This window comes from Lissotriton helveticus, chromosome 8 (assembly GCF_964261635.1).
Source record: "Lissotriton helveticus chromosome 8, aLisHel1.1, whole genome shotgun sequence".
Lineage (NCBI taxonomy): Eukaryota > Metazoa > Chordata > Amphibia > Caudata > Salamandridae > Lissotriton > Lissotriton helveticus.
This window is the reverse complement of record NC_136069.1, coordinates 171,955,040-171,969,972: the sequence shown is the minus strand read 5'-3', so window position 1 is coordinate 171,969,972 and position 14,933 is coordinate 171,955,040. Positions and strand designations below refer to the sequence as shown.

The 14,933-nt window shown below is 47.4% G+C and overlaps 1 protein-coding gene across 3 annotated transcripts in view; it reads right to left on the bottom strand.

Moving 5' to 3' along the window:
• The window catches only part of BRWD1 (bromodomain and WD repeat domain containing 1), a 2,464,655-nt gene that overhangs the window by 313,983 nt on the left and 2,135,739 nt on the right, over positions 1-14,933 (bottom strand). For all 3 annotated transcript variants that reach the window (XM_078656838.1, XM_078656840.1, XM_078656839.1), the window contains one exon: positions 1,828-1,977. In XM_078656838.1, the coding sequence (XP_078512964.1) occupies positions 1,828-1,977 (150 nt within the window). The remainder of the gene's footprint in view (positions 1-1,827; positions 1,978-14,933) is intronic.

Sequence of the window (14,933 nt, the reverse complement as noted above, 5' to 3'; positions counted from 1 at the left end):
GGTCTGGGGCTTCTCGTACCCCAATGCACAACAGCGAGGGTGCCTCGGTCGTTGCACAGTTAGCAAGATGCAGGATGTCCAGGGTGTCCAGTCCCACGTCTCTCGTGTCCGCCACGGGCCTCAGCTTTGCTGTGGAAGTGGGTCAGAGTCAGAGAACTCTGAGAGTCCAGTTCCTGAGTCGCTGAGTCTTCGGGATCCGTCGGGAGCGTCGACAAAGCAGACCGGCAAGATACTGGTGGTGCCTGTTTGCACAGGGTGGTCACTCCTTGACCACAAGGGAGATGTCTTCAGTCTTCTAGTCGATATAGAACGTCGAAGGTCCAAGAGTTCGTGTCAATGTTTCTTCCAGGATTAATCTAATGTCTCTAGACACAGCTCCTATCTTTATACTGATTTTAGGGGCTGGATTACCTGCTAGGTCCCTCCTATGGGTGGACCCTGAGAAGGGGGTGATTACACCCCTTTCCCTTTGTTCAGTTTCGCGCTAGAGCGGGGCTGGAGTGTCCCAGCAACTGGTTTGAACCGGGCTATGCATGGGGCACCTTGTGTGTATGAGTAATAGCGCCAGGAAACCGCTTGGTGACAGTGCGCTCTACAAATACCTTGACATTTACATTTACATTTACTATATCTAAGTAAGGGGTGATTACACCACCTTACCCAAGCTGAGTAATCAGCCTGTGGTGTCAGTTTGGATGGCCAGCCAGGGGTGGCATAATACATGCTGCAGCCCCTGGTAGGCCTTGGATGCACCTATGCCCTGGGTACCTATGGTACACTATACAGGGGCTCACAAAGGGGACCCAATACCCAATCAGGTATGTACCTAAAGTAAATGATATTAATTTAGAAAGAGAACAGCTGGGCTGTGGGTCTGATTAGCAGGCCCACAGCCACACTAAAGTCGAAAAACCAGAGAATAACAGCAAAAAGTGGGGGTGACCATAGGAAGCATACCCTACTCTCCGACAGTGCACAATGTGGTCGACAAAAAAAACATTTGTCTTAACCTGTGAAAAAAAGGAAAAGGACAAAATGTTTTGAAAAAACGTAATGTTTATGAATATTTAACAGATTAAGTAATATGTGGTCATATCAAGTGTGTGGTGTGATCAGGAAGAAAGAGTGAAAGACTATCAGTACTGGCACGTATGTAGTTTTCAGCTAGTAATGAAACTAGGCCTGACAGGGGCACATCGGCTCAAGCAGATATGCCTTCACATATATTATAATGCACCCTGCCTTAGGGCTGTCAAGGTCTGCTGTAGGGGTGACTTACATATAGGACATGCAGTGTGCTTGGGCATAGCACACAGGGAGTGTGCAATGTCGTGTTTTCGGAAAGCTTGCGCCCTTTCATGCATCCTGTAGTGATGTAGTTTTTGCGTGGGTGGCATAATACATGCTGCAGCCCTTAGGGACCATCTTCAGTACCCATGACCTGGGTACCATAGTTACCATTCACTAGGGACAAGAGTGCTCAAAGTCCTTGCTAACTGGGTTACACTTTAGCATGGTATTTTTAGGGGAAAGAACACTGGCAATGGAGCCTGGTTAGCATGTTCAGTGCACTGTCAGAGTTGAAACCAGCATCCAGTAGTTCAAATGGGGCATAAAGTGGGAGGACATTTGCAAAGAGCAGTCAAGCTTCCTATACATACTGCTGCGCGTAATTTGTCTTAAGAAACAATAACACATTACAAAATGTCTTTTTTTAATCTGTAACAAACTCCTCTATTGAAGACTATATGCAACAAATGAGAAATTTTACAAATAAGGTAAACGTATATTGAATAATATTATATTTCAATGTAAATTGTGACTTACTGGGTATTCAACAAGGTCAACAGGGTGTCTGAATGGCTCAGAATCCTCACATTGGAATATGAAATTTATCAGTTCTTTACATTGTATCTTCCAAGCACTTGGATCGCAGTTAACATCTACATTAGGTTTTTTTCTTTTCACCAACTGCTTCTAGGAAGGAAACAAAAATAAAACATGCACTATTGTTAATATGGAAAAAATATATACTTAGATGGAAAACAATACTTTCATTTATGACGGTCAAGGGAGATTGGACCCAATAAAGCACGCATGGCCGGAGGGGGTACACATGCTCCTAAAACATCATAAAGTCAGTTGTCACATAAGTTAGGAGCATATAGCCAATCATAATGCAGCATACAGTGATCACACACTCCCAGTCCGAACATCTAGACACGTTACCCACTGGCTGTACAAGAGTTGATCAGCGATTGTCCTAAATATTGCATTTTCTTGTTTATGTCCCAATACGTTATTTGAGGATGTTTTTATTTCTTGTAAACTGTATTTGGCGCAAAAAGTTAATATTGTTCAGATACTGTTTTTTTACAATTGCGCTTTTTTACCTATGTTGCATTGTTATCTGTGTTTATTGAATTGTTCATGTTGAACTGTTTGATGAATCTGTGAATGGCCCTGAGCTCATAGCACATAAAATGTAAGAGTGCGTCACATACGATTTTCCCACAATTAAGAACAAATAAAAATCTCCCAAAAGAGTTAAGTTGCATTTCGTCCACAAAACCCCTTGAGTTATCATTGGTTCCCCCTTAAAGCACATAGAAACCCAGTCCCCCACACAGGTAAAGAAACGTAATAAGTTTTGCCAATAGTTGCACGCACACATGAAGGCGCAAACATTTCCCTGGGCTAAAGAGGGAACATTTGACACAAACGTAACAGAACATAGTAAAACACACATAAATATTAAATATACAGGTCAAAAGAGAGATAAGAGGGAGGCCATCATCGAAGAGGCCCAGAGAGAAAGCCTTACAATACCAACAGCAAGTAAGGCCACAGCACCTTCCCCACCATATGCTATTATAGAGGTGCTCACACCAGCTCCCCATTAGGATATCCACTTCCACCAATAGTAGGAGCCGACGGGCCCTCCACCGAGAGACGGACAGTTAGGCCCAAGCACAAGGAACCAAATAGCCAGTGAGCCAAGATGCATCCAGAGCAGCCCAAGCCCCTTGGGAAGGTCCTCAAAAGCCTGTCACCCCATCGCAGAAATTACTTACCTTCGGTAACGTATTATCTGTTAGAGACATAGGGGCATATGTATCAAAGGATACATTTGAGATTCTCAAATAGCGATTTTTAGAGAATCGCAAAACGCTAAATATGTAGGATTTGCAAATAATTTTGTGAATCCTACATATTCCTTAATTGCGAATCGCAAATTGTGATTCGCAATTAAGGAATACCTCCCCATTCATTCCTAATGAATGTGAAGACATTGTCAATTTGCGATTCTCAATCAGAGAATCACAAATTGAGAATGCAATTTCAAGGGGGCCAGGGTGTCAAAAGGAAACCCTGTTGCACCCCTGAAATGTACATGTGTGCACATGTGGTACACATACATGCCCCAAGGGCATGTATGTGCACCACATGGCACTTTGAAAAATGCAAAAAAGTGCATTTTCAAAAGAAATCGCACAACTTGGGGGCTTTTTACATCGCATTTGCGATTCCTTAAATGCTTTCGCAAAATGAGGAATCGCAAATTTTGCGATTCTCTATTTTACGAGGGCCTTTTGGGATGATACATCCCAAAAGGCTTATTCCCGTTCACAAACAGGCCGATTCTGAGAATCGACCCTTTTGCAAACACAAGTGTACACACACACACACACACACACACATGCATACACACGCACAAAACTCTCCATAGGGCAAGTAAGGGTTCAACTCCTGTTGCACCCTGATGAAGTAAATTCACTAAGGGATCCAATGACAAAGTTACTGAAGGAAGTTGCAATTGCAGGACACTAGCAGCTTTCTTTACAACCTCTGGATAAGCTGAACTATCCTGAGCCACCATTCGTGGAGGAGAGAGCAGGTCAGAAACAGGGGAGTGTTTCAGACCACTGTCCTCACCTAGTGCAGCCCAAGGAAGCTCCATAAGAGGCTGAACATAATCAGACAAGCTTTCGACGTCTGACTCCAGTACAATCTTGAAATATTGGGGAAACAGCAACAGAGATGGCACAGACTACAGAGTGCAAGGGAGAAAATGCAGGAACTGTAATACCTAAAAATGACGACTCCGGCATTAAACCTCTACAACCTGGTCCGATTCCCCCAGCACCACAGCTGGAAGTCACTGTAGGAGAGTGGGGTCTGCAATCCTATGGTCACCCCAGATTTTTGCTTTTTGCTTCACTGGTTTACGACTTTCCCTGGCTGTGGGCCTGCTAATCAGACCCACAGCCTAGCTGTTCTCTCTCTAAATTGACATCCATGTACTTTAGTTGCATTTACCAATTGGTACTGGGCCACCTTATCAGTCCCTGTACAGTGTACCTTAGGTACCCAGGGCATAGGTGTACCCAGGGCCTACCAGGGGCTGAAGCATGTATTATGCCACCCCTGGCTGGCCATCTAAACAGACACAACTGGCTGGTAAGACAGCTGGGGCAAGGTGGAGTAATCACCCTTTGCTGTAGATATAGTTAGCTATATCTAACCCCAAAATGGACACATACATTCCTTTCAGTCACTCCTATGGCAGGACTTATCAATCCTGAAGGCAGAGTGCTTAGAATTATGTGAGATGGTGCTCTAGCATGAGCTGAGCCTGTCTGCAGCTTGCGGAACCAAGTCCTTATAGCTGTTCCATGATAACGCTATACCATATACTCTTAAGTGCATTATAATCCTCGCGGTTGAATGCTAACTCTGGTATAGCATTATCAAAACATGTTGAGTGAGGATAAGGCAGACATCTTTGGCAGGTTCTATGCGGCACTATTTGAGGGTGAATCCCTGGATCGGGACGCTCAGGACGCGTTCCTGACTGGCCTCCCCATTCCGCAGGTCTCTGGAGAGTGGAACGAACGGCTGACGGCCCCCTTTTCCAGAGCAGAGGTACTAGAGGCGATTAAGGCCCTGAAGCCTAACAAGGCTCCTGGGCCGGACAGCTATGCTGCTCTTTTCTACCAAACGTTTGCGAATTAATTGGTTGACTGCCTGGTCTCCCTTTTCAACGAAATGGCATCCACCGGGGAGACCTCTGGAACTATGGCCGAGGCCCTGATCACCGTGATCCCTAAACAGGGGAAGGACCCCTCCCAATGCGCGTCGTACCGCCCGATAGCCCTCCTGAATGTGGATGCTAAATTGTACTCCTCTATCATTGCCCGCCGGCTCCAAGATCTGATGCCGGCCATTATACACCCGGACCAGTCCGGATTCATTAAGGGGCGGCAAACGCATGACAACTTGCGGCGTGTGTTGCACTTGATAGAGAAGGCCACCAGATTTCGCATTCCGGCGATACTGGTGGGACTAGATGCGGAGAAGGCGTTCGACCTTGTCGATTGGGGATTCCTGTTTCGCACCCTGACCGCCTTTGGCTTTTCGTGCCAGTTCCTCACGATGATCCGAGCCAATTACAACAGCCCTAACTCGAGGGTGCTGGTTAACGGACATCGGTCTGCTTGCTTCCCTCACACCCGTGGTACGAGGCAGGGCAGTCCCCTCTCCTCTTTGCCTTGAGTATCGAACCCCTGGCGCTTGCGATATGGGAGAGGGAACAGATCAAGGGCCTTCCCTTTACGGGGGAGCAGCATAAAATATCCCTCTTTGGGGACAATGTGCTATTGTCGCTGGGGGACCCGGCTCACTCCATGCCGCATGTTCGTGAGGTGCTCTCCCAATTTGAGGCAGTGGCGGGGTTCAAGGTCAATTTTGACAAGTCGTACATACTAAACCTGACTCTCCCCCCAGCGGAAGTGGAGCGAGTACGCTTGCTCACGGCTTTGCCGTGGGCGTCTGCCTCTTTATTATACCTGGGAGTACGCCTGACACCTACTGTTGGGTCCTTATTCGCGACTAACTTCCCCCCAATGCTGGCTGCGGTACGAGCAGACCTGGACCGGTGGAAACCGAAATTCCTCTCATGGCTCGGCAGGATCCATGCCCTTAAGATGGTCCTCCTGCCTAAGTTCCTTTATCTCTTCCAGGCCCTCCCCGTTCCTATAGAGATGGACTTCTTTCGACGCTTAAGAACTTTGATGCTGAAATTTGTCTGGCAGGGTGGACGGGCCCGTATCCCCTTCACGACGCTGCGACGACCGAGAAAGGAAGGTGGAGTGGGGTTCCCTGACATGCTTTTATATTATAAGGCGGCGCAGCTACGTGTGATAGTGGAATGGTCCCAGCAGCTTTCAGAGAAACACTGGCTGCATATGGATAGGAGCGTGGCTGGGAGGTCGATCTGGGACCTGATCTGGAAACCCAAAGTAAACCGGCCTAAGAATGCCTACATTAGCACTCCTACTAGCACAGTCTTGAAGGTATGGGACACGGTCACTGGCGATGACCGCTGGACCACGTTTCCATCCCCCTTCACCCCCATTCACTTCAACCCGGACTTTCCGCCGGTGTTGCAGGAGGGACCCTTCAGGCTGTGGAGGGAGGGTGGCTGTAGGGCGCTGATGCATTTTGTTCCATGGGGTGGCTCCACTCACGTTCCACAACTGCATGCGTGACTATGGGGTTCCGATCACTGAGCGCTTTCGACATAACCAACTTCTCCACTGGGCTACATCAGCGGGGGTGAGTGAGGCCGCTACCCGACCGCTTTCCCCATTCGAGTCCTTTCTTCTCCGCACCGCTACTATGAAGGGGACGATCTCCTTCTTATACGGGCTGCTTCTGGCCAGTGCGGTCTCTCCGCGCCCCCGCTACATGGAACACTGGGAGGTCCTTCTGGGCCGTGACGTTACTGACGACGAATGGAAGCATCTTTGGAGTGACATCATGACGCACATTCACTCGGTGAACCTTAGGGAAGCCCACTTGAAGACCATGCACGACTGGTATCTTTACCCGTCCAAGCTCCACCGAATATTTCCAGCTTCTTCGGATAGGTGCTGGAGGGGTTGTGGCCTACTGGGGGATTTCCGCAACATCTGGTGGGATTGCCCGATCATCCGCCCTTTTTGGGCTGAAATTCTGTCCCACATCAAGGATATCTTGGGGTATCCGATCTCGGACTCCATGGCTCATGTCCTGTTGGGACTCCGTGATCCGATGTTGGAACATCAAACTAAAGCGGATAAACGCATCTTGTGGCTTTGCTTGGGGGCCGCTAAGCTTACGTTGGCGGCAGCATGGAAGAAACCACATGCCCCGGCCTCATCACTGTGGCATGCGAGACTCTGGGGTTTGCTGAGCATGGAGAGAATGGCGGACATCTTCCTGGGCAACTTTAAAAACATTCTGTTCCGTTGGGGTCCTCTGGTCCGTTTCTTGTCTCGTGGCCTACCGTCTGCGGTCTGCCCACCTACGTTCCGCGCGCTCCACCTATTCCAAGCTTAATCAGATTGCATGCTTGTGAAGCTTTGTATGGCACGAGAGTGTTACTGTTGCCACCACCAAGGGGGGGGGGGGAGGGTAGGGGGGGAAACTAGTTGGGAACGGGTTTTGTTAATTGTTACGACGCTACTTAGCCTCTAGGGGGTGTTGGACTCCTGAATCATTTGCTGCGCTCTTCCTCTGCCGGCCATCGGGCCGCGCTTGGATTTCCGCCTACGAACTCCTTGGCATGCATTGGACTTACAAACTGAACTCTGTTATCATGTCACGCCACCCCACCCTGCAACCTCCCGTTTATGTCTTTGAATGCTCATTGCAGCTTCCCCTGTGAGGGACTTTTGGCGGAATTGTCGCTTATATGACTCTTTTTTTCTTTCTTTCACTTTCCTCTCTTTCCTTTTCCTGCAAAAATTTGAATAAAAATAAATTTTACAGAAAAAACATGTCGAGTAAGGTGTCATACGAATTGGAATACTACCCCAGGGGTGTGGAATTTTTGAAAAACTGTACTTGTCCAAGGGACAAAGGGATACAATAATCTTCTAGCCCTGTAAAGAAATCCACTAGTCCCACACACTCTATAAAACCAAAAGCTATACAGACTAGCAAGGACTTATTACTAGTCAACTATAAAACCCAAAGTATAGATGACCATCTCTCCCTCTTTGCCCTTGCAAACTCTCTTATTATAAAGTATTACCTTCCACACTGTTTTCTCGCTATCAGCAGTAATCATTTGCCTTTCCACTAACTTGCCATAGGGCCCATACCAATTCCACATCTTCATCATAGGGTTCATAACCCGCCTGTTCTCTTTTCTCACAACAAGGGTTACACACACTTACTGTTAAATTACACCACTCCCTTACTATAAATATACCTTCACACTATATACATTGGAATGGATATCCCTCTCACTACCCATCCCATGTCCTTCTCTCCACTCCCTCATCACAGGCTCTGTACCCCTAGCACATTTCACTACAACTTCTCCTCCCCTCTCATAAGAGGTTTTATTCCATCTCCAGTTTCACCATAGGCTTCATCCCTTCCAAAACCCTCTCTTGTCTACTGTTGCTACCTTGCCTCCACTTATCACAGGCTGATCAGCCTTCTTTACCCCCTCTGCGATCTCATCTAAGCGCTCTGAGCAACTCTTTCACCTTACCCAGCTCACTTTGCTTCCTGCCTTCCATCAGCCCTGCCAACTGCCTCCACAGAAACAGAGGAAAGAGTCAAAATTGAGAAGCCTGCACAATACAGCTCTGAGAGTGGATATTTAAATAGCATAATACCCAAATCAATGAAGGGAATGTTATGAGACTCACAGATGGCACGGAGGTAGACCTCAAGGGGACCAGGCTGGGTTGAGGTGGAGAGAACAGACACCCAAGCTGTGAATTATTGAAAAAATCACCAGGCAATATTCAGTGAGCTATAAACTGGTATCAAGCACCTGCATGTAAACTGCAAGACATGGGTTTAGAACCTTGTTTGTTCTCAATCTGTTATTATAAGGCTGCTAAATAGTTGTTTTGAGCATTATTAATAGACCATACAGGCAGTGTCATATTTTAAACCCCAACTTTCAATTTCTACCAGCCAAACAATCGTGGCATATAATCCCTACCAGTAAAGACTGTTTATGACACTACACACTTGTATGATTAATAGTCAGTGTATAATGTGTGTGAGATGTAAAGCGCTATGGCACCTTACAGTGGGATAAGTAGCGCTATGAAAGTATTAAATTAAAAAAGTTAGGAATTGCTATTTATTTTGTCATTCCTATAAATACTCATACGTACTTATACAGCTAAAAAATTTACAGTGCATGCATATGTTTTACATATAGGAGCTACAGAAAATCAAAAACCAGCCTCCAAATCTTAGCTTTTTTTACTTAAGTGATAACAAGCTGTGTGCCTTTGTTTCCCCCATTACTGTGGCATTTAGGTGTTAGGATCTAATTAGCTTCCACCCAGGATTATACTCGAACAGAAGGAGGGATGATGGCACTTTAAATGTTCTCTTAGTTTTGGGCTCGAGCTGGAAGAGAAGATTACTAAAACCCTGGCAGGGCAGCCTCCGTCATTCAGCCTTCTAAAGTCACTGATTATCATCTGATTAAGTAGTGGTAAAGTCTGTTTTTATAGTGCTTGATAAGAACACGAGTGAAGTGTGAAGCACTATAATATCAACAACAAGTACTGGCTAGTAGGGGAGAACTTGTGAACGACTGAGATATAGCACTAGAATGTGGTGCTAAAAGTTCAGTGAATGTGGTGAGAGGAAGGGACAGGCTGGGCACAAGCAGCTGAAGGATTCAAAGCAGATATGTGGGCACTAGAGAACAGCTTGAGGTGGGCATTTATGATTATGGTGTGGCATTAAACAAAGGAGGTATTTAGAGAAAAGGATCCAAATACCTGAGGAAAGTGGGGGAGAGCGCGCAGAGCGGGTCAGACTACTAGCGTTTCGCCCGGGGAACCTGATCATCCCCATGAGAGTCTAGGCTCGGGCTCAGGGTGAGTGAGCCACGTATGGTGAAACACAAATTGTAGCAGCTGATCAGATAGGTTACTTGAACGGGAACAGAAAACAGTGAAGTTAGAAAACTGGGGAAGACAGGGAGAAGGAGGAATGGGCACCTTAGGGGACACAGAGGGTGCATTAACCACCAACAGCGAGCTCCCAGTGAAGAAAGGTCAGTACCCTTCTCCATTGGAAAACATATGCCTTTAAGACAATGTAGTAAAAGAAGGATTGAGCATTTTGAAACACGCCCAATGTCCCACTCCGTTGCTTGCTGCCTGCCACTTGGTTGGGATTTTGTTCCCACTAGTTGAGTTTTTTGCGCTTTCGGTAAGTACCTCCTGGAAGCTCCTGCATTTCATATTTATCAACCTTGACACTGAGCCTACGCAAATGAGACGATCTATTCCCCTGGACAGAAACTGCTTTCCTGTGGAAAATGGCATCACAAATGGCAGCATGCATCTTTCTGCACAGTAAATAGAGGAATGTCCCAGCAGGTCCTTGAATCGGGGACTTCCGAACTCTCTACAAGTGCATCAAATATTTCCTGCATTACTGGTTTTAAGGCTCTCTGGTGTTCACACACAGTTTACTTCAGGGGCTTTTAAGCAGTGAGAAATCTGTATATGTTTATCAAACAAGTACATCTTATATCCGTAACCCTTTATGTAATTGAGGGCGTCCAGTGGCACCACATCCTCCTTGTTCAGCTTCCTTGCCTTCAACTTCAGCTCGCAGGGCTCCTCTGACTTCTTACTCTTTTCGAGAATTTGCATACACAGCATTCCTCTACACTCTCAAGGAATTGTAACGTACGACATGCACCTTCCCTGACCCCACTCACGTAGGCATCTACCACTGCAGGGGAATCCACCCAGCACCACTATTGGTATATCTTTATTGTTTAACTAAGAGCACATGTGCAGCAACTTTTAGCACCCGGAAGCATAACTAATATGAGAGCCGGTGTTCTAACACAGACCTCAGGGCCGGCTTTAGCATTGGTGGCGCCCTGTGTGACAATGTTTGTTGGCGCCCTCGAGTGACCATCTCCACCACAGATTCCTATTCCCTCACTACCACCAGTTAACAGTGCCCCTCAAATCTCCATAACCAGTCTCTCAGATTTATTTCGTTTTATAGCACCACTCATACCAGTGTGAGGTGTCAGAGCACTTTACATCATACACACATTTAACAGAGACAATCACACGTGTAAATCAGTGTATAAGAAACACGTTACATAAGACAGAGGATTACAAGATGTAAGAGTCACATGTCATCCATACTTTACTGATAGGCAGATATAGTCCTTGGTCTGGAAAAGCACAAATTCAGAATTTAAAACATAACACTAATTGTTAGGGGTTGTCTTCAATAGTAATAATTCATTTATACCCAAATGAACCTTTTTAGTTAGATCAGGTTAAGGAAAAGCCGGGCAAAAAAAGACATGTAGGTCTAATATAAACCCTGCAGTTTGCATGCAGACCTTTGATGACAGTTAATACCTCATTGTTCTCTATTAGGATTCTAACTTATAAACTGCAAAATAACAAATATCTCTCTGACAATAGCAGTAACCTATTTACCTATTAATATTACATGCACTTTGCAATCTGCATGGCACACGTTTTTAGCAGCAGGCATAGTAACCCTCTGAGCTAACTTACGAGTAGTCAAACTTCCACTAGACAAAACTCCTTCTCTCGCCAGGAAGAACATTAATCACCGGAGTAATCTTGACATTTTTATTGATATCTGAAAATTGCTGGAGGGAAGGAACGAGGCAGCAGGTTTTAAGCCATAATATATTTGCGGTGGCACTGATCGCACCGCCCTAGAGCCAGCCCTGATGGACCTTACAGATACAGTGAGCAATAACGGTATTGTTTGGCTTTTTGGCAGGGCCCGCTGGGGAGCTCAGAAAGACATGCCAAAAGTTTATTTTTGCAAATGCACTTGCAGGGTTAAATACGCGTGCAGATGCGAAGGGGAGATCATCCCGATGGGGAGATTAAAACAACGGAGGGGAGATTAAAACAATAGCACAAACTTTCTCACAGCTGCAGCCAGCTTCTAGTCAAGTCAAGTCAAGTCAGAAAATTTATATAGCGCGCTACATACCCAGAGGGTCTCAAGGCGCTTGAAGAGGGGAGGGGAATTACTGGTCAAATATCCATGTTTTAAGTTCCTTTCTGAATGCTAGGTGGTTCTGAGTGAGGCGAAGGTGAGTGGGAAGTGAGTTCCATGTTTTAGCTGCCAGGTAGGAAAAGGATCTACCTCCCATGGTGGTTTTGTTGATGCGAGGTACAGTGGCCAGGGCTTGGTTGGATGATCGTAGCTGGCGTGAGGGGGTGTAGAAGGACAGTCTTGCGTTGAGGCATTCTGGTCCGATTTCGTAGAGTGCCTTGTGTGCGTGGGTTAGGAGCCGGAAAGTGATCCTCTTACTGACGGGGAGCCAGTGGAGGTCTTTCAGGTGACCAGAGATGTGATTGTTGCGCGGGATGTCTAATATGAGCCTGGCTGAAGCGTTCTGGATTCGTTGGAGTTTTTTCTGGAGTTTAGCGGTAGTACCGGCATAGAGGGTGTTTCCATAGTCCAGTCGGCTCGTGACCAGAGCGTGGGTGACCGTTTTCCTAGTTTCGGTGGGGATCCAACGGAATGTTTTTTTGAGCATGCAAAGAATGTTGAAGCAGGATGAGGAGACGGCGTTGACTTGTCTGTTCATTGAAAGTGAGGAATCCAGGATGACACCCAGGTTCCGTGCGTGGTCTGTCGGGATGGGTGCTTTTCCAAGGGCTTCTGGCCACCAAGAGTCGTCCCATGCGGAGGGGGAGGTACCTAAGATGAGGACTTCTGTTTTATCTGAGTTCAGTTTCAGACGGCTGTGTTTCATCCATTCGGCTACTTCTTTCATACCTTCGTGTAGGTTAGTTTTGGCGGTGCTAGGGTCATTGGTGAGTGATAGGATCAGTTGAGTGTCATCCGCGTAGGAGATGATGTTAAGGTTGTGTTGGCGGGCGATGGCCGCGAGGGGGCTCATGTATACGTTGAAAAGGGTGGGGCTGAGTGAAGATCCTTGTGGTACGCCGCAAATGACTTCAGTGGCCTCTGACTTGAATGGTGGAAGGCGGACTCTCTGGGTTCTTCCGGTGAGGAACGAGGTGATCCATTCCAGTGCTTTTCCTTGGATTCCGATGTTTCTGAGGCGCTGAAGAAGGGTGCTATGGCAGACTGTGTCGAAGGCTGCGGAGAGGTCGAGGAGGATGAGGGCGACTGTGTCTCCATTGTCCAGTAGAGTTCGAATGACGTCTGTTGCTGCGATGAGGGCGGTCTCAGTGCTGTGTTTTGCTCGGAAGCCGGACTGTGAGGAGTCGAGGGATTTGTTGGCTTCGAGGAAGGCGGCGAGCTGGTTGTTGACGGCTTTCTCGATGACTTTGGCCGGGAATGGAAGGAGCGAGATGGGGCGGTAATTTTTGAGTTCGGTGGGGTCCGCTGTGGGTATTTTCAGAAGGGCGCTGAGTTCAGCGTGTTTCCAGCTTTCCGGGAAGGTGGCGGAGTTGAAGGAGCAGTTGATGACGTCTCGGAGGTGCGGTGCTATGATGGAGTCTGCTTTGTTGAAGATGTAGTGAGGGCATGGGTCTGTGGGGGATCCTGAGTGGATGGAGTTCATCAGGCGGATGGTGTCCTCAGTGGAGATTGGGTTCCAGTCATTAAGGATGTTTGAGGGGGGTGAAGGTCCAGTAGATGGTTGGGTGAGTTGGTCTCCGGGTTGGTCGTCGAAGCTGTTGTGGATGTCTGCAATTTTGTTGTGGAAGAATGAAGCTAGGGAGTCGCAGAGGGCTTGAGAAGGGGTGATGTCGTTAGAGTTGGCCGAGGGATTGGTAAATTCCTTGACGATGTTGAAAAGTTCCTTGCTGTTGTGGGCGTTGTTATCTAGTCGGTCCTTGAAGGCGGTTTTCTTGGCCTTTCGGATCAGTTGGTGGTGTATGCGGGTGGCGTTTTTGAAGGCGTCCTTGGTGTTGGTGGTTGGGTCTTTTTTCCAGGCCTTCTCAAGGGAGCGGCAGAGTTTCTTGGATTTCTTAAGATCTTCGTTGAACCATGAGGTCTTCTTGCTGCCAAATTTGCTTTGTCGTTTTTTCAGTGGTGCTAGGATGTCGGCGCTGTTGGATAACCATAGGGTGAGGTTGTTGGCGGCTTGGTCAGGGTTTGAGGAGTGGGCTGGGGGGTTTAGAAGAAGCGATGAGGAGATCTGGTCGATGGTGATTTTGTTCCAGTTTCTTTGCAGAGTTGGTTGGGGGTGGTTGTTGGGTTTGGGCTTGTTGTAGGTAAAGTGAACGCAGCTGTGGTCAGTCCAGAGGAGAGCCGTAGTGTGGCTGAAGGAGACATGGTTGCTGGAGGTGAAGATAGGGTCGAGAGTGTGACCTGCGATGTGGGTGGGGGAAGTGACCAGTTGTTTAAGTCCGAGGTTGGCGAGGTTGTCCAAAAGGGTGGTGGAGTTGCGGTCGTTGTTATTTTCAAGGTGAAAATTGAGGTCTCCCAGAAGGATGTAATCTTTGGAGGGGAGCGCGTGTGGAGTGATGAAGTCCGTGATGTCCTCACTAAATTGTGCGCGGGGTCCTGGTGGCCTGTAAAGGAGGGTGCCTCTGAGTGTGGTATTGGGGTCGGTGTGGATCTGGAAGTGAAGGTGTTCAGAGTTGGCGAGATTGACGTCAGAGCTGGTTGAGATGTGGATGGATTTCTTGTGGACGATAGCGATTCCTCCTCCTGTGTGGCCGGTACGGTCCTTGCGTATGATCTTATAATTTTCTGGGATGGCAATGGTTATGTCTGGGGCGGAGGAGGCGTTCATCCATGTTTCTGTTAGGAAGGCGATGTCCGGAGAGATGGTGTCTAGTAGATTCCATAGGTCAATGGCGTGCCTGTGGACCGATCGGGTGTTGAGCAAGATGCATTGTAGGTGGTTGGGGTCGGGAATCTGTGGTGTGATCGTGGCGGAATTGTTGACGGTG